Genomic DNA, 18,509 nt, shown 5'->3' with positions numbered 1-18,509 from the left:
GGTTGTCATGGAAAATTGTGAATATCATGGGAGTTGCTGGAGACTATCCCGTCTGACTTTGCGCATAAGGACGGACTAACCCCTGAACTGGTTGCCGGTCAGTCATAGGGAACATTTAAAGATGAACAACCACACACACCCACATTCAGACCGTCACTTCGTAGGAAACGATCTCACGCCGCCCACATACAAGTCAGGCAAGTGGACCACTCCACCATCAATGACGTTGAGAAAAAAAAATCATTTTAAATCATACACCAGCTGCATATTTATATGCAAGGGATGTTTACAAATAAATAAACACCAGAAATAAAAGATTAATTTGTTGCTAGTCGTTTTCAACAAAGAGAGTGTCGCTTAGATGATTAGAAGAAGTCTCCCGTTCAACTCCAAACCGAATGAGAACTGAAAAATGTTCCCACGGATGCCGACAATGACTCGTCTCGTTTCAAGGATTGGGACTACCCTCTCGACGCCCAGCGTCCGTGCTGCAGACGCTCAGCGTCCACAAAGTTTAAAACACAGTGAAGCTGCGGGAATGAATGAGAAGAGAGTCGTGTCGTAACCAGTAATAAGAAGCTGATTCGGAACAAAAGTTGAGCGCGTTGTAGCGCATATTTAGTCAATGACATGTACACACAATTGTATGTACATATACATATACACATATATTTGATCACTTATTTTTGACATTTTAAAGGAAGCTCAGCTTCCCTAGCAGTCTAAACAGTCTTAGACCTGTTACTCTGGTCGAGTAACAGTAAAAGAAATTCTTGTTAGATAATTGACTGAGTGACTCAGCCTCATGCTGAGAGTCACTAAACCTCAAATCACCTCCACATCATTCAGTGGAACTGCAAAAGAGGAAACCCAAAAGCTACAGATGATTCAATTATCGCATGGGCTTCATTTCCCCTTTTTATACTTAATCCATATCTAGCATTTTGGGCTCTTTGTCATTATCGACATCATGTACGGTACATGTATGATGTTTTAACTGTAAACTAGCAGGACTTGGCTTTACTCTCTACTAAAAATGATGAAAAGCTGATAGAGAATCATTTCACAAGCACAGAGTATGAATGAAGTACCCATTGTGCTTTCAAGTGGCATTTGGATGTATTATGTTTTATGGTAAGCCATAAATTCATCATGCAAAATACAATCACCAAACTCTTAATTAAGAAAACATGCAAGTAAGTACAAACGACTTTTGTCTTTTTTTGATACTACTTTTATTAAAAGTAGTATCAAAAGGGCTGCTTTTACAAAGATAAAAGTATTCAGAGTGAGTTTATTTCGAGATTTGGGTAGAAGCAGTGTGTGTGTTTTTAGAGTTCTACCCGTTTTTTCTCTGTATGCAGGTATGCCATCTCAGGATTTGGACATGACGCTTTACTGTACATGTTGGGTCAAGTCGTGGTATGTGATACATGATAAAATGATGATGAAGCAAGGCCACAGTTCATAACAGACAACAGACCAGAACACTTCACCTAGTCGAGTAAACGTTTGTTGTTTTTGGGATATTAATTCATGTGTAAAATGAAATCTATTTTTGGTAGGCAATACACTAATACAGTAACGACGTTGACATTTTCAGGAGACTTCCTCTTATTTAGAAATGACAAGTAGTCGCGGGGAATTATGATAAACACAACAAAGGCAGTTTTGTGTTTCACTTTCTGCAGCCAGAACTGGAGTACTGTCCTGTATTCATGAAAAAACAATGTCATGAAAGAAATAGCTTTGGTTTGTTTGTAATGTACTGTATCAAGTTGAATTTAGGTTTGAAAAAAATGTGAAAATCTTTGTATTTTTCATAATCTACATTTTACACAAGGTCTCAATTTTCTTGGATTTTTGGTTTGCATTTCATGTATGAACCTAATTTTATCTCACTTTGTTTCTTATTAACGATGGGGTTATAAACAGTACAGTCGATACTGAACCAGGAAATCTCACATAATTCCTGCTTGGAATTATGGAAAAACATGGAAGACAGACGGAAGGTGGGTGCTACCTGCTCGGGATGCTGCCAGCCTTTGATCTCAGCCACCGTATTAAAGGAGTCGGCATCTGGGAGTGTCTTGGCGGCCATTGTGAGTCTGACGGTGATCCGCTGTCCCCTCTGCGCTATACGCCACATCAGCTCAGCATCCTCAATGGTGATGCATGCCGTAGGGATGCGCTTCACACCATCCTGGTAGTCTTGCCAACCTGTGTGAGGACTAAAGGGGTAGAGGCTAAGATCGCGAAAACATTTTGTTTGATAGCAGAGATAGCATATCCATGTCTGCAGGCAGATGGGCACCTGTTAATTGAGAAAGGCGTGATGGATCGAATGAGTGTGGCTACGGCTCCAAATTTCGATGCCTCGGAGGCGCCATATTCACGGTATGCCACTGTCAAACCGTAGCTGACAAATGGCTGGTTGAAGACCACAATCTTCCCCTTGGCCTCGCTGGCTCTGCGCTTCAGTTCCTCAAAAGATCCAACAACCAACACCTCTGCTTCAATGCCTTCAGCCAGGGAGGGAAAATAAGGGAAATTAACACACGTTTAAAATCCGCTTTTTTTCCATCAAAGATCTTTCTATTTTAAGAAGGCTATTTAGCAGGGTCTCTGTGGAGAGCAGGCCAATCACAGTACACCTCTTACAAACACTTATTAGAAGACCGGTGAATGTTTAATAAATCACAAATTCAGCAATGAATAAGAACAGTGACAATTTGAGGAAAGAACTCAGAAATCAAAATCACTTTCCTAAGGAAGTGTAGCTGACCTTCAGGGGGCGTCCCTACACTGCTCCCGAGGCCCAGTATAGCAAGATTCTTGGTCCTTGGCAATGTCATCATTGCAGTTTCCTTTCCTCTAACCCAGTGGGGAATTTTTACCGGTTCTTGTGAAAAAGGCCCAAAGACAGAAACAAACATTTTATAAAAAGACTGCAAAGATCGGTGCCTGCGGGCATGTGATGTTCATGCATTGGGATGGACAGTAACGCAGGATTACTCACCAAGATGTACGTCCAAACCATCCTGAGTCATAGCTTTATACATATATTTGATAGCCATTTCCAGGTTGATCGAGCCACTGACGCGGTTCCCAATGGTGTCGGTAAAGTCTGCAAGGCGTGTGTATGAGCGGTTCTGTGCAGCTCCAAACACAGCCAGGTCGATGATCCGTTTGGCCACATCTGCGTAGCCTGCAACCTCTGTGGCCACGTCTTGAGGTCACACATTAACACACACAACAATTGCAGGTTTAAACCATCAATTGTGATTCCCTTACAGCATGGTGTCAAACTAAAGGGGTACAGACACAGCCCGCCACATCTTTCATAACTTTGCTGCTGTGAATTAGGAATTTCTCCATTGCGAGACTAATAAAGGTTTTCTTATCTTATTTCATATAACTTTGCTGCTGTGAATTAGGAATTTCTCCATTGCGAGACTAATAAAGGTTTTCTTATCTTATTTCATGTGGCCCACTAAAGCAAATCATGTACTTCTATCTCATGTTTCTGGAGAAATTCTGAACCAACAGTGCATATTGCCTATGTATTGGCATGTACTTCAAGCATATTTGTTATCAATCAATAGTTAAACTATTTTCCTTGACTTTAGATTTCAATAATAGTAGCCATATTGTTGTGTATATGTAATAATACTGTATGATGAGGAAGTTATACATTTATTTAGTTTAAAAGCCATAACTGTAAAGTGCCTTTATTGGCCTCTTCAGAATAGCTCAGTCATCATGAAAATGTAGCAGAATAATGAAACTTATGATACTGTAAGTGGACAATCATTTGCACACGTTAGAAACCTGATATTATTATATTGATAACCCTGATTTGTCTCCTTCATTTTTTTCCATTGGAAGTATGTGATGTTGGTAAGACAGACATTGCCCTGCTCACTATGAGATTTTGATCATGTAAATTTTATTTTCTTTATCAAATAAACGTGCATGTGTCCCGGAAAGCTTGACATGGCCACTTGTCATAGTGAAATGACGATCGATACATCAGGCGTGAAATCTTTTGTCATCTGACTATTTCTGAAAATTGGTTTGTGAGCGAGGCGTATTGTGAAGCATATGTTTCATTCATGTATAACATACACACAGAGTAGTGTAGAAAGTGATAACTACACAAGTGAAAATGCTTTTATTGTTTATTGTTTGCCCCCCTCCAAAAAAACTTTGATTTTCTTATTGTTGGCCATAAATCTTTATAAACCTTTACTTATAAAGATTTACTTATTGTTGGCCAAACAATATGTGGGGTGTCGTGTAGAGTTTCCAACTTGCATGGCTATCCCCTTAAAATATGCTTATTTCAGTAATACATGTACATAAAACGAAGTGATGTGTGTGAACGTTATTTATTTATTTATTTTTTGGTAGTCAAGGTGATTTGATGAAAGCTTGCCATTTTCATGTTATCGGGTTATGGGTGATATTTTAATGTATGGGGGACAACAGCACGATTTGCTGTCTTGAAAATAAAATTCTATGAACAGGCCTCATTAAATAGACCACATTTAAAAGTGGGTTTGTGGTACCTTTCCGAGCAGTACTGTTGAATTCATATCTGACCATTGTTGAGCTCTGAGGTCGCCCATCCAGGAATTTCAGCATGACAATACCCACAAGGATGGAGTAGTGGAGAGACAGTTTAACAGCAATCTGTACCATCTGAGGAGAGATATTTTGCCACAATGCAATATTAACTATCAAAGTAAAATATGTGCACTGATTTGTAAGAAAAAAGCCTGAACAAGCTCTTATTTCCATTCATGGGAGACTTATATTGCGTCAGAAAGAGGAACTTCGTCTGACTGACTTTAAGGTTTCACTTTCACTGAGAAGACAAAAGGAAAGTGAAAAGCTACTACTAAGTAACACTTTAATTTAAAAAAAATAATGAATTAACATTTTGTAATGATACATGTCGAGGTCAGATCCGCAAGATTGAACGGATGAATGGAGGACGACGAGATAACAAATCGGCAAATTTACAGATTGTAAAATGCGATTATGTTTGATGTTAAAACTGAATGAACGAACACAAACCTTGCAGGCCAGGACTGCAGAACAGCGCTTCTGTTTTTGTAGACTGCTTCCGTCTTGAGAATAACCCCAAAGAAGACAGAATTGATGTTTACAACCCGTGGAAGTATTGCCGTGATTTAGTTCGCCAAGCGATTAACTTCCTCTTAAGGCACCTCCAGAATAAAAGTATCGTTTTATGAGCCCTTCGCAAATAAATCCATCCATCCAATCATTATCTGATTTGCTTATCCTTACGAGGGTAGCCAGCGTGCTGAACATTATCCCAGCTTTCTTCGAACAGTAGGCGAGGATGCAAATAAATGAAAAACAATTCAAATTCAGAAATGCAGAAAAATTTAAACGAAAAACTGTTCGTCGCCTCGTAAAGCACGAAAGCCAAATAAAAAAGCGGCACAGGAAATTCGGATGTATTCAGAATTGGTCACGAAAACAAACAATGTGTTAAAAGTAAATATATATTTAATATATTCAACAATACTGTAAATATTAAACACGTTATTTTACATGACATAAACCAATGCGGTTTAAAGATGATGACGACGACGATGGCATTTAATCCCGTGCCAACATTTTGTGAAAGACGCGTGTTCCTACATTTGTTTGTTATCTATGCATTTGCTGCCTTTGGAAGATAGGGTAGGTACGTCTCAACATGCGGACCGCGATCCACGACCGGACCATCCGAGCTCCTCTGTCCGAACCCCCGACCTCCTCTGTCCGGCCCCGGCAAATCGTACGAAATAATAAATTATAAAGTGATTTTTACGTTATACATTTTCTATTTTTGGACTATAATCTGCGCATTACCGCGATCGCTTGTTAAAATTATCCGTTGTATTATTTGCGTGCACGAACAGATGTCTTGCAGAGGACGCAGCAGCGCGACTGTGTGTGTATAATGTTTGACGAACTGGAGACGGAGCAGGCTGAGATGGGCATGTCGGCGATAACGATGCGCTGATTGGCTCCTCTGAACTGAAGGTGTGCCAATACAAATGCGTCAGCATATACGATGCGCCAATTGGCTCCTCTTAACTTAAGGTGTGCCCATACAAAAGCGTCAGCACGCGTCTATCCCAATACACACGCGTTCAAAATGGATGATTGTGTCAGGAAACAGACGCATGCGCGACGCCACAGTGTGCTCACAGCTTCAGCCCACGAGAGCCGCACACAGACAATTAGACAAGACGAATCACGGAAAGTTTCGATTGTGTGCAGTTTGCTCCCGTCTACCCGGGGATCTTTGCAGCTGTTTAACAGCAGAACACCGCAACATGGTATATCTGATTGATATAAAAATGATTTAGTAGATATAAACACATAACGGGGTAGGACTAGATACGTTTTTTTACTTCATCCTACTCCCTTGAACATAATAACTGTGTTGAATGAAGACTGATTTCTTTCTTTTACTTTTTTATCTACCTTATTTTCTGTCAAATTATTACTGTATATGTTTTATGTTCAATAAACAACCCAAACCAAACCAAACATCACAATGGCGTCCTCAAATAATATTTGCACGCCTCAGACATTGCATTCACCTTAAGCAGAAGAACAGCACTGCACATTCCTGTGCTCCCTTGTGTCAGTATTTAAGATGGTTCTTAACTTTTCTTCTGATATATTTTTCAGTGATTTCAGAGGGGATGTGAAAAGGGGAATTGTACAAATGAAAAGGATATTTTTGTTTTCATGTTTACTATTTATTTTGGTAAAATTCGTATTTTTTTTGTTAAATTAAGGGGAAAAGACAACTACTGTTTAACAAAGTTAAAGTAAAAATGTCTTATTTCCGTAAAAGGGCCATTTATATTATTAAGCAGGCACAACTTAACAAAATAAGAGTTCCTCTGCCTCAACACACTACCTCTCATTATTTGCTGTGTACTGGCAAAGTGAATAATTGTTATTTTGATGCACCCCATTATTGGTTGGTTGTGAGGAGTGTTGATTTGTATAAAAGCTTGGCTTGACCATACAAAATGGGCATATAGCCCTGCTCCCCATGACCGCCGTGCGTGGGACCGGACCTTGGTCTGATAAAAAAAAAAAAAAAAGTGGACCGACAGCATTTCTAGTTGAGGACCACTGGGGTATCATTTGGTCTGTTAACATTATGCTGGCACTTCTACGTCAAGGTAAATAAATGGTTAAACTTTGCAAGGATATTCAACACGTCAATTATGAACCTCACTCAGCATACCATTGGAGCAACACAGCGTTTGCCTTAGTTCGGTGTCATCATTTATTACAAAATGGACATTTTGTACCAAACACTTGTTTCAATTCATGCTCAACCCATTAAAAGAAAGACGTGTGTAAAAGGATATTTTCTCAGATTTTATTGAAAGTACTCAAGAAAATTGCATAAATCTGGTTTAATTTGGCATAAATCAACTGAACCATCATAAAATAAAAGCAATTTGAAATAATCTGATCAGTAGGAACAAAGACACTGAAAAAAAGGACTGTACATTTTACAGACTGAAATTGATTATAGTCTAAAATAATACACATTCATACATATGTGACTGGATCATCACAACATAGTAGACAATCCCAAATGAAAGTTGCAAAAGCTACAACGTTACTTTGATCCACACAACATGTGTGTTTGAATTCCGAGTTCTGTCTCTTTTTACCCTTAGGTTAAAAAAAAAGTACAATTATCAATGGGGTTCTTGCTGGCTAAATCTCATGGCATTTTTTTTTTTGATGAACTGCCCTTTCTGCTCAATCATCTGGCATCTTTATGATCTCAATGAGAATGGTAAATCACATAGTGTTAATGTACACAATGCTGTATTTATTGCAGCCATGAAACGTCAGTCATTTGTTCTGCAGGAAATTTGAGAAATGCATGGGAGCCTCGTCTTTTGTAAAACCGCAACAGAAATGTCGACCTTTTTTTATTGCATGTTGTTGAAAGGAAATGCGTTTTAAGTCTGAGAAAAACTGCTGCAAATCTCTGGCAAAAATATGGTAATATTTCCATTTGAGAGACTTTTTTAGAGGTCCGATTATCAAGCAACATTTGAAAACACAGGAAGTCTAACAAAAGAACTGCTCCAAATTAACTTTTCCTCACAACTCGCAAAGGAGAAAAAAACTGCTTTGCCATACAATTAGCACCAGACAAAATGGTGAATCATATATAAATAAATCCGAGGAGCTACAAATGACTGCATTATCAAGATGGAAAACTGAAGTGGTTATTTTTGTAGCCCGTTTTACTGAAAAACCTCATTGTCCAGAAAGACTCTTCATGCTCAATGCTGTCACCAGTCAAACCTGTTATTATAGCTGCATACAGTTGGCAATTGCAATGGAATGTGGTTTGGCCTTGCTTGCTTCACTCAGTCATCACAGAAAATAGTCCTGTAAATATAAAGAATGTTCAATGCAAAGTTGACATGGTGTGTGTGTGTGCAAAGGCATTTGAAATCTACAATCTGTAGACTGCAAACCTTTTCTTTAAAATGGCTTTTAGGTCAAAAATCTCAAAATTTAAAATAGACAAACACGCTACAATTTCCAAAGATAATAAAGAAAACATATTGAGAATTTAGAATATAAGACTTGTGAGGAAAAACAAAGGTATGTACCTGCAGAGGAACCCAATCTCACGTACCAATACTGGACAGAATATAAAATAACATATTCACTAGTCATGAAAACAACAAAAAACATTCGTACAGTCATTTTTTTAAAAAAGCACTAAATGAAATGTAACAACAGATGAAATCTGACCTCGACCAAAAAATAAAGGGAAAAAGTGATTAACCTTTGGTTCTTTGGCCTACTAGTACCATTTAGGATATCATTCAAAATACAATGAAGGCGTCCTACTTCTTTTTTTAACTTCCTCATTACTGTTTAGCCGAGCTGACAACATTGTGAGTCCATCTTATAGATGCAGTGTGGGTTTAAGGCACAGTGTTGATTGAATTGACTTTCCTGAACTAGAATGGCTGTAATCCTATGACACTCTAGAGAGACTTCCACTCTTTTCCCAGATTGGAATGATATGAATATTATATTTGAATTCTCCCGTTCTGTGTGAGAATTGTGCAGACTAAAGAGAGAGAGACAGAGAGAGAGAGAGAGAGACGTAAAAAGATAGCAGACGGGAGAGACGAGCAGGGGAGTTTGGCGCGGTTGAAAATTAGAAAATAAAGCTGATAATGATCCGCTCTCAGTTCGAACAGACAAGTGATGATATCTATTCACAGTCTCTATTGGTTGGTTTAGGCGTAAAACTCCTTGGTTGGTGCTTTCTGGTAAGCTGTTGAGGAAAGTTTGGTGTCCCCCAGGTCATAGCTTCCTTCGTCCTTCTTCTTCATGCGGTAGGCCAGCAGGACAAGGAGGAAGATGGCACAAAGCAAGCCGACCACCACACAGGCTATCACCGCTGGAAGGGCAGAAGGAACCGCGATTGGACCGTTGTATTTTGTGCATGTTTTCTTGAGAGTCATTGCAAGTAAATGTGCGCTTACCTGCCAGCACCTCCGTTCGCTCCCACATACTCTCAGATGTCACATCATCGGGAGAGTCAAACATTCTGCTGTCTCGACTCACGAGAATTTCATTTGTCAGAAGGTCGCTTGTATCTTTGTCTTCACCATCTTTGGTGGCGGAGGAGTCGTCCCACCTATCCAGGCTATTGTCTTCTGGGGTTTCTTTGATGTCCTTGGAAGTGGAGCTGGGACTGGGAGCATGTGTGAATGAGTCGGCCGTTGGGTCGTTGCCTGCCACCTAAAAGGAACAAGCAGGTATGTAAAGCAGGGCTGGAAAAACCTCAGTGCTCTAGGGCAGAGGTAGGCAACTCCAGTCCCTCGAGAGCCGTATCCTGTCTGTTTTAGATATCTCCCCACACCAACACACCTGATTTAAACAACTGCAATAACACATCCTTCTATTTTTTTTATTTATAATGAATCTATAACTCAGTAGCCAATGATTGTTCTAAAACAAACATGTTAAATGCATATTTATTGCTCACAAATGCGTATGACCATGACAGTGAAAAAAAATCTGCTACACATGCAATAATTTACTGGAGATTTGATAATGTAACTGGTTGGTGGGCGAGATAAAAGATCGTACAGGGCTGGCTGTATGGAGCCATAGTTTGCACAGCACCAGCGTCAATATGGACTTTTTTTTAATTTTACCTCCTTGTCCTTAGTGTCCATACTGATCGCTGTTGTCTCACTGTACATCACTGTGTTCGGTGGATTGCGCGGGTCAGCTGCTTTGGTCGGTTGACCGACTGGAGAGTGTGCTGTTGATTGGGTTGGAAGCATTTCTTCACTCTTGTTCAAGGTGAGGATCGCCGTCTCCTCCTCTTCTTTTCCTATCAACAGATTCAAGGTATGAGTCACTTTTCAGGAGTTTGACCTTGCGCTCCACCTGCAGCATCATTTTAATTGTTTTTTTGGCAATGTTGTTATGATCAATATAAAAGGTGCATCTAAAAAAATTTGAATATCGCGGTCAAGACAATTTATTTCGTCAGAATAACTAAAAACGTGAATTTCAAGGTAGAGATTCATTAAAGACATTAAAATACTTTTAATAGGGCCAATTTCCAAGTAATTTCAATATGAAATCTAGTTTTGAATGTTTACTCTGGAATATTCATTCCTGAGGAGATGAATTTTATATCAGGTAATTGTAACACACTTCAGGAAACTATCATTCAGAAGAGAAGTATTTCGCATTTTATTTTTGGGCTACCACACAAATGTGGTAACCCAACTACAACTACACAGGCACAGTATATTGATGTGTGGAAATGTCCCTTTAAGGTGGAATGATAAGCGGGTTGTGTACGAAGCAACAAAGGAGTGGAGGAGTCTGTACTGATTAGCAACATTCTAATGACTTGCAGAAGCACTGTTGATTCGTTTTTTTGCGGACTGAAGAAACAACAACATGAATGATGTCAGATAAAGGAAGGTAGTAGAGTTCAACGACAAAGATCCCTTTTATTGCAATATCTAGCCTCACTGGGCAGCATTATAAGCAAATGAAGCTAATGGCAAACAACAGATTCACTGTTAAGATAATTATTAATGATTAGAAAGGCCTTTTTTAGAATCATATTTGTGCTTGTTTGTTAGTTAGCAGGCTACTTCCTAGTTCATGTAGGATGATGAATAAATGCCGATGTGATTTTGAGAGGGTGTACCGTCCCACCAATGGCATGTCGACCCAAAAAGTGCAAATAAATTCCTGATCTCTTCAGCAAAAGCTAGACTAATGTCAAGAGGGTCATTGTTTGGTACATATTTTCTTGTGTATGCAACTTAAATCTGTTCTCCTACTCACTGTGTTACTGTGTCAAAATGTCTGCTGTGAGCAAACTGGGACTTATGCACAGATAAAGATGGATCATTATGAATAAACGGTAAAAGTATTTTGCATCCACTTGCTTGAAATAAAAATATCACCCCGACCACATCACCTTAGGACAAAGATCTGGAACAGCCCCAATAGTCTATCCATCTGATGAGTGAAAAAGTCAAATGAATAATAATTTCAGCATTGAGACCAGATTTCGGGATTGTGCGTGCACACTCCTGAAGCTCCTTACGCTTTGCTACAAATTGTAAAATTGCCTTGTTTTTTTTCCTTGTTACTGATAAGACATCGATCTGATTCACTGAAGCACACCAAACATGAGAAACAACAGCAGAATAGAATGAGACTCAGTCACGCTGCTCATCTCATAAATGTATGCACCTTAAAAATAGGGTATCATTTAGAGAAGTAAATATGTGGTGTACAACTGAAACACTGTCAGAAACAGGGGGGAAAAAAATCTACCAATGCAGATTTTCAGACTTTTTTTGTGACCTTAGGAAGTCACTCAAAAGCAATCCCAGTCACCTTACCATAGTCCCCGGATCCAGATCCCGATCCCAAGTCGTCCCCGTCTTCATCATCTATCGGGAGGTCACCTGATGTTTGACTCTCTATGTAAAGGTCATCTCCCACGAAGGCGAGCGACTGGGAAGAGACCAGCATCTGAGAGGAAAACAAAATGATCTTTTATCAAAACAGTGTCATTACTCATTGTCATTACTCACACATCTGTTTCGACAAGCCTATTCACTCAGACCATAAAGCCATTATTTAATTTATTTATTTATTTTTGTTGTATTTATTTTTTCTTATTTGATGTTGTTTTTAACATTGTAGTCGTGATTTTAACTGCTTGTTGTAAGGTGTCCTTGAGTTTCTAGAAAGGCGCCCACAAATAAAATGTATTATTATTATTATTATTATTATTTAAAAAGAACTACTAACAAACCGAAAAATAAAGAAGAAGAAAAAAAAACATCACTCACAGAAAGTCACTGACTACGGTAGTTGACCTTTGGCTTCAGACAATGTGTCAATAAAGTGATACCATATTGAGTCAAGTAAAGGGAGGTCATAGTTTGTTTGAAGTATTGCACATAGTTTCAATTCACATGCTGCTCTAGTGATTTGCAAGAGGACTGATAACTGCTAAATCGGTTGCCATTCCAAGCATCACAGGAAGAACTCAAGGAGATAAGGCTTTTGTACATTTACGCTAAAAAATGCTACATTTACTGGCTTGTTTTCGCGGCATTACCTTTGCAGAAATCAGCATGATAATGAGCCTGAGATTCAATAAGACACACACACACACACACACACGCACACACACACACGAATGTGGCCCACTGAGATGTGAAGTATGCATGTCTGGAATGCATGCTATGCTTCCACTAACACAGGTGCGAACACGGATGGATCCTTGCAGAAGAAAGGGAAGGGACTTCTTAAGAAACAGGTGCTGACAAAAACAAATATGGCCATAAATGTTGCTCTGATTCAGAGCACAGTGATTTATTATATTACACAAAGGAGATGCATATGGTCAGATTGCAGTGTAATAAGTCACCCTAAAGAATCTCAGTCTAAAACAGCCAAGTTAATGGTAAGTAAAACGTTGAAAGAGGCATTTATGAAACTGGGAATTAAAAAAAAAATATCCAAAGCAATGAGTAAACAGATTTGAAAGATTTTCCAGAAAACACAAGTCAAGTTTAAGACAGAACATTAAGATATAATCAGGAAAATATTGGTGAAAGCCCTGTTCACAACTCTTAAATGGTCATTTCGTATTTGTCACTAACTTAGTCATTTTGATAGGAGGCTAATATAGCGAATATAGATACATACAATATGCGTTTCCTTCATTATAAGGCTTATATAAGGCTTTTATTTTTTTTGCGGCTCCAGACATATTTGTAGTTTGTCTTGGGTTTTTTTATTTGTCCAATATGGCTCTTTCAACATTAGACTGGCATAGTCTAAAGAATTCGGAGGAAAACAATTTGCACTCTTTGCTTCGCGATATCGTCTTTTGGCAACATTATATAAAACTCAGATTATGCACTTATGACTGCACACAGGCTTTGGCCAATACGGAATGGTGTTTCAAAGTGAAAATCCACACAAATACAATAAAAATAGTACGGAGTGTATTGTAACCAGGTGGGCCTTACGCCTGATGTAGTGTCAAAAGGGGATTGATATTGTTTGCGCTGTTGATTTGACACTTCAAATCATTTGAGTCACTGTATTAGCAGTACTGTACTAGAAAGAAAAGTGGTATGGCTATTTATGTATTAGCAAATGCACACACGGAGCACACCTGGAGCAGAGTGGCTTCTCCGTGCAGCAAAACAAAGTTCATTCAACAGTTACATTCTGACGGGTAGCACGGGGATGCCAAAATTCATTTGTGGCGGCTAGCCACGGGTAAATGAACATGTGGGAAACACTGCAACTGTAATGTCTTATTTCGCAGACCCCATCAATGACGCCAGTGATTGGCTTGGTGAATTAAGACATCGCGGCAAATCAAAAAAATGTGCATAAAACGCAAAACGTTCGATCCGACAAAGTGTAGTTGGAACTGATCACGCTACCTGCACAGAAGTCAGGGGAATGCAGCATTACACCATCACTGATCACTAACAATCAAACAGCCAATTTCAATTACAGATGACTTGATATGTCACAAAGAATAAAAAAAAAACTTTTTTTTCAAGCACATCAGGTTGATTATAGCATTACAATGAGAACCTGATGTGCTACAGGGGAAAAAAACAGGCAGATTCGGAATCAGTAATGGTAATTCATCTCGAAAAGTTGACTTGTAACTAATTTTTTTAAAGGTGTTGTAAAAATGTGTTGATTGGTGCTATCAAACCATCAGCTGTCAAAACTATACCTCTCAAAATATGCATGTAGCGTTCTAAAATAATTGGTGACATTTGAGGAACCTTTTGTCGTCAAAGTAGTGCAACGAGTGGCTCAAAAACATGTTGATTTAACCCAAAAGCAAACAGCCTCTAGACTGATGTGATCTTCAGATTTTTTTTAGTCAAAGCAGCTCATAGTGTCTGCTTAACAGACAGACTCTCTGGTGTGGAGGGAACATTTAAACCGTGGTGAAAGAAAGCAGGATTCCCTTTTATGGCGATAGAAGCTCACCTTCCTGTGACCTCAGGTGCTTTCATCCGCTGAACAGCAAAAAGCTGCCTCCCAAGCTTCTAAAATATCACACGCCATACATAAATATCACATCAACTAGATGGAAACGGAATGCCAGTGTAGACCTACAGTGAGGTTGTGGGCAAAAAGCCAACAGAAGAAAACCACCAACAAAATAAAATACATTTCACAAGCCCGCTGCCATGCCAGAGAGTTGCTATAATGCGTGTTTACATCAAAATCAGACATCTGGAAAGCATACATGGCGTCTCTCTCTCTCACACACACACACACAGACCATATATATATATATATATATATATATATATATATATATATATATATATACCCATCTGGTAGCCTGGTGCTCTGTCATGAGAGTTTGCTGGAAATAGCCCTGTCACAGCAGTAAAACACGTAAGCAGCCGAACAAAGGTATACGTGATTGACTCATGAAAATGCTTTATTCCAGCTTGTAACAAATAATTTCTTTATACCACTTTGGCTTACAGTCATTACAGCAAAATATTTCTCACATAGGCTGAAAGTCAAAAATAGTGACAGACGCATGGTAGCATGGTTGTGCAACCAACCACCTTGAGTGCACAGCAGGGCAGCAGCCCCATACGCTTTGTAAAGTCTGCCTACGAGGGATGAAACAAAACAAATGTGTATTTGAATGGGAAAATCAGGTTTTGATTTAAAAGATACCAAATGGTTCCACTTTGAGATATATCGCGATGCGTATCGAGTCATCTCTGATTGGAGAGATAAGTATATCTTTGAAGGAAATGCCACATTTATAGCATGCTGCAGACAAGTTCATTCATATTGTAAAAGGACAACTAGAAACATTGCATCCCAGCTTCTCAAACTAAGCCGTACCATATTGATTCTAATCGTAATTCCACAAAATTGAATTGATTAGGGTTGTTCAACTGATCGCCTCAGGTTAGTGAGGTTAAGTATTTCACTTTAAATTTATATGACAAATCAGTTGGAATGAGACATGGGAACCGTCTCTGCTGTATTTACTATATGTCACAACCAATTTTATTCAAGAGGAGACTGAGGGCACCAAGACGGAATTGGAGACTGGAAAAAAAAAAGACTCATTTTCCTGACCTTTCTCAATTGCTGTTATAAGGAGTACCATAATGCCAGGTCAGTGTTGTGAAATTTAACACTGACACGGCAGTGCATTCCACAGTGCATTCAATTTAAAATGTTTCTATTAATCTATAAAGCCCTTCACAATCAGGCCCCCTACTACCTCTGCAACCTTCTCCACCCATACACTCCTACCCGCACCCTCGACTCCTCAAATGCAAGCCTCTTTGCCATCTCCATGACCAAGTCCAAAACCTAGGCGGACAGAGCCTTCTCCATCCGCCCCCTCACCCTCTGGAACCTCAACTGTACTGACCTAGCATCCTTCAAATAATTTCTCAAATCTCATCTGTTCCACGATGCTGTTCACGTCTTTTAACCCTTGTTACTCATTTCTTGTATTTTTTTCTTTTCATGACATTTGTGTGGTTTGAAGCTTGTGTATATTCTGTTTTAAACTGTATGTTTTTATCTTGTGTTTCTTAATTCTTGTATCTTTGAGTACTGTGAAAAGCGCTTTCAATAAAAATGTATTACAGTATTAACAATAAAAAAAGTGAACCCTGTAATTCCCATGTAAACTACATTTTGCCAGTAAATCATACAGTTCCGAATAATTTTGAATACATAATTGAAGTCAGCTGGGAGAAGCTTTGGCACATATGCAACCTTAATAACGGATAAGCAGTGTGGAAAATGAATGGATGGATGGTTGCCTATTCCAGCTGACTTTGATTGAGATTCCAGGTCACATATAGACAGCCAACCATTCACCTCTTGGACAAATTACCGGAAGTCTCCTAATAACCTAACATGCCTGCTTTTGGAATGTGTGAGGAAGTCGGAGAACACAGAGGAAACTCACTCAGGTACGGAGACAATCTGCAAACCATAGTTCCCCCATGACCAAGATTCGAACGCCAAGCCTTAGAAGTGTGAGGCAGATGTGCTAACCATTAGGTCGCAAGGCTGCCTTTTAATGTTTCTTTATTTGTTTTCATTTTGATGTGCAATACCAATAAACTTGCATTGCCTGAAAGGATGCACTGTATAGTCACCACGGGAAGGTCAAATAGGCAAGACCTGAGATTCAAACCAAAAAAACTTGAGAAGAAAACAACTGTGAGGCAAAGTGGTAACCACAAGTGCACTGCCCTCAATGTAATACCAATAAAAAAAATGGGAGCAGGTGTCCTAGTATTGCTCCCAAATTCTGTATGTCCCACGCGGTTTCAATCTTGCCTGAACAAGCCCAGAGGGACTCAGGGTGAGTCATCCATCCAGAACATGACACAAAAAAACAGCTCACATCCTGTCACAAACAGACATTCATCATTCACATGAGAGAAGCCTGGCTGGTTGACTAACCAGTAATTCTAAAGCCACACACTTGCCAACAGAGACAGTTTGCATATACGACATATGCCTTTATGCGCAGCAATTTTAAGACTGGGTTCTTGGGAAATGAGGCAACGCAAAAATCCAGCTCAAGCCTGTTTCTCAGCAATCAGAGTTATTTCCAAGGCTGTGCTTTTGGGGTTAAAACCTGCAGGGCCTTATATGTACTGTAGGTGGGGAAACTTCATAAACGCTCTCTGGAGCTACAGTCTCAGGTTTCAGCTGGCTTGCTTTCACAATACACAGTCCGCGATTCATAAATACCACGCTTATTGAAAAAGTCAATGTGGCTCCACTGTACTTTATCTTACATCTATAAACAGGATCTTTGCGTCCTTGTTGAAAAAAAAAGAAAGCGGTTTCCTGGCGTTTTCCAACTTTCCTAATTCGCAAACAGATAAGGGCAGAAACCAGGTTGGGTTTTGTGTTGTCAGAGTTAAATCAATCAATTTAAAGTTATCTGTGAGTGAGAAAGTAGTGGTCACGTTTTGAAGGAAAAAAAGGCAAAAGTAGAAAACAGACTGGTCCTGTGTGAACTTGACACCATCTGGCCACCTACACATGGACTGAGAAGGCTATAAGTGAATATTAGTTGGCCAAACACCACATCTCTTATCGAAATATTTACTTAAATAGGCAGTCATTGTCAGTTTTTTCATCTGATGAGACAAATTAGAAAGGTTTGTATAGAAAATAAATACAGCGTTTAAAGAGATAGATAAATATACAAAGATACAATAGTATATCCAGTAATTAAGTAAAGGCCACGCCGTACTTACTTTCTCACTTATGAATCCAGGGGCTAGCCCGACTAGGAACAACAACCACAGAGTCCTCATCCCAATTTTCAGCGAGACGGCGTAACTGAAGAATCTGCCTCGATCTCTCTCTATATATACAGTATATATAAGTATTAAAAAGTGCCAAAATAGAAGCGTATTCGTTCAACTCAAAAGTAAATACTTCGCAATCTATCGTAATCGTGTTTCAGTCGGTATTCTCGTCAATGCTAATAAATCTCCGCTTTACGGCGTGTCGCAGCTGGACGAGTCAATGTGTGGAGTCGCTCGCTCAGTCTGGAAAAGTTGTTTGGTCTGGCATGGAACCGTGACGCCGCGGTGATGTCACGACGCCTTTGCGTCACCTGAAGCGGAAGTTAGGGGCGTGTCCCACTACGTGAGGATCGTTTTACAACGAAGTTATGATAAAAATATATTCATGAATTATAGCTTAAGTGAATACCAAAAAGACGTTGATTTATATCATTAAAGTACTTTCTTTTATAGTTAAAACGATGCTATATTTGTTTCATTTTAAATATGGCATTAAATTGTCAATCATGTATACACATTGGTCCCCAAATGGGAGGAAAT

At 39.2% G+C, this 18,509-nt stretch overlaps 2 protein-coding genes across 2 annotated transcripts in view; both read right to left on the bottom strand.

Annotated features, from left to right (window-relative positions):
* LOC127600172 (carboxypeptidase Q-like) overlaps positions 1-5,228 on the bottom strand; it is a 12,398-nt gene extending 7,170 nt beyond the window's left edge. Inside the window, exons 1-6 of the mRNA XM_052064468.1 lie at positions 5,083-5,228; positions 4,572-4,704; positions 3,020-3,229; positions 2,786-2,902; positions 2,315-2,522; positions 2,024-2,231 (exon numbers count right to left, since the gene is read on the bottom strand). Coding sequence (XP_051920428.1) covers positions 2,024-2,231; positions 2,315-2,522; positions 2,786-2,902; positions 3,020-3,229; positions 4,572-4,704 — 876 coding nt within the window. The 5' untranslated portion in view covers positions 5,083-5,228. The remainder of the gene's footprint in view (positions 1-2,023; positions 2,232-2,314; positions 2,523-2,785; positions 2,903-3,019; positions 3,230-4,571; positions 4,705-5,082) is intronic.
* Positions 5,229-7,407: 2,179 nt separating this feature from the next.
* On the bottom strand, positions 7,408-18,248 carry LOC127601484 (syndecan-2-B-like). The gene is made up of 5 exons (XM_052066810.1): positions 17,916-18,248; positions 11,988-12,120; positions 10,263-10,444; positions 9,585-9,843; positions 7,408-9,499 (listed from the first exon to the last, which is right to left on the bottom strand). The coding sequence occupies exons 1-5, from the start codon at positions 17,973-17,975 to the stop codon at positions 9,336-9,338; spliced, it is 798 nt and encodes a 265-aa protein (XP_051922770.1). The 5' UTR covers positions 17,976-18,248; the 3' UTR covers positions 7,408-9,335.
* Positions 18,249-18,509: the final 261 nt, after the last annotated feature.

Source organism: Hippocampus zosterae, chromosome 5 (assembly GCF_025434085.1).
Source record: "Hippocampus zosterae strain Florida chromosome 5, ASM2543408v3, whole genome shotgun sequence".
NCBI classification, from domain to species: Eukaryota; Metazoa; Chordata; class Actinopteri; order Syngnathiformes; family Syngnathidae; genus Hippocampus; species Hippocampus zosterae.
This window is presented reverse-complemented; position numbering and strand designations above follow the sequence as displayed.

Coding starts and splice junctions, on each gene's coding strand:
- LOC127601484 (XM_052066810.1), bottom strand. CDS start 17,975: ATGAGGACTCTGTGGTTGTTGTTCCTAGTCGGGCTAGCCCCTGGATTC. Junction 9,844..10,262: donor TGGACACTAAGGACAAGGAG/GTAAAATTAAAA, acceptor TGTTCCTTTTAG/GTGGCAGGCAACGACCCAAC. Junction 9,500..9,584: donor GCGAACGGAGGTGCTGGCAG/GTAAGCGCACAT, acceptor CTGCCCTTCCAG/CGGTGATAGCCTGTGTGGTG.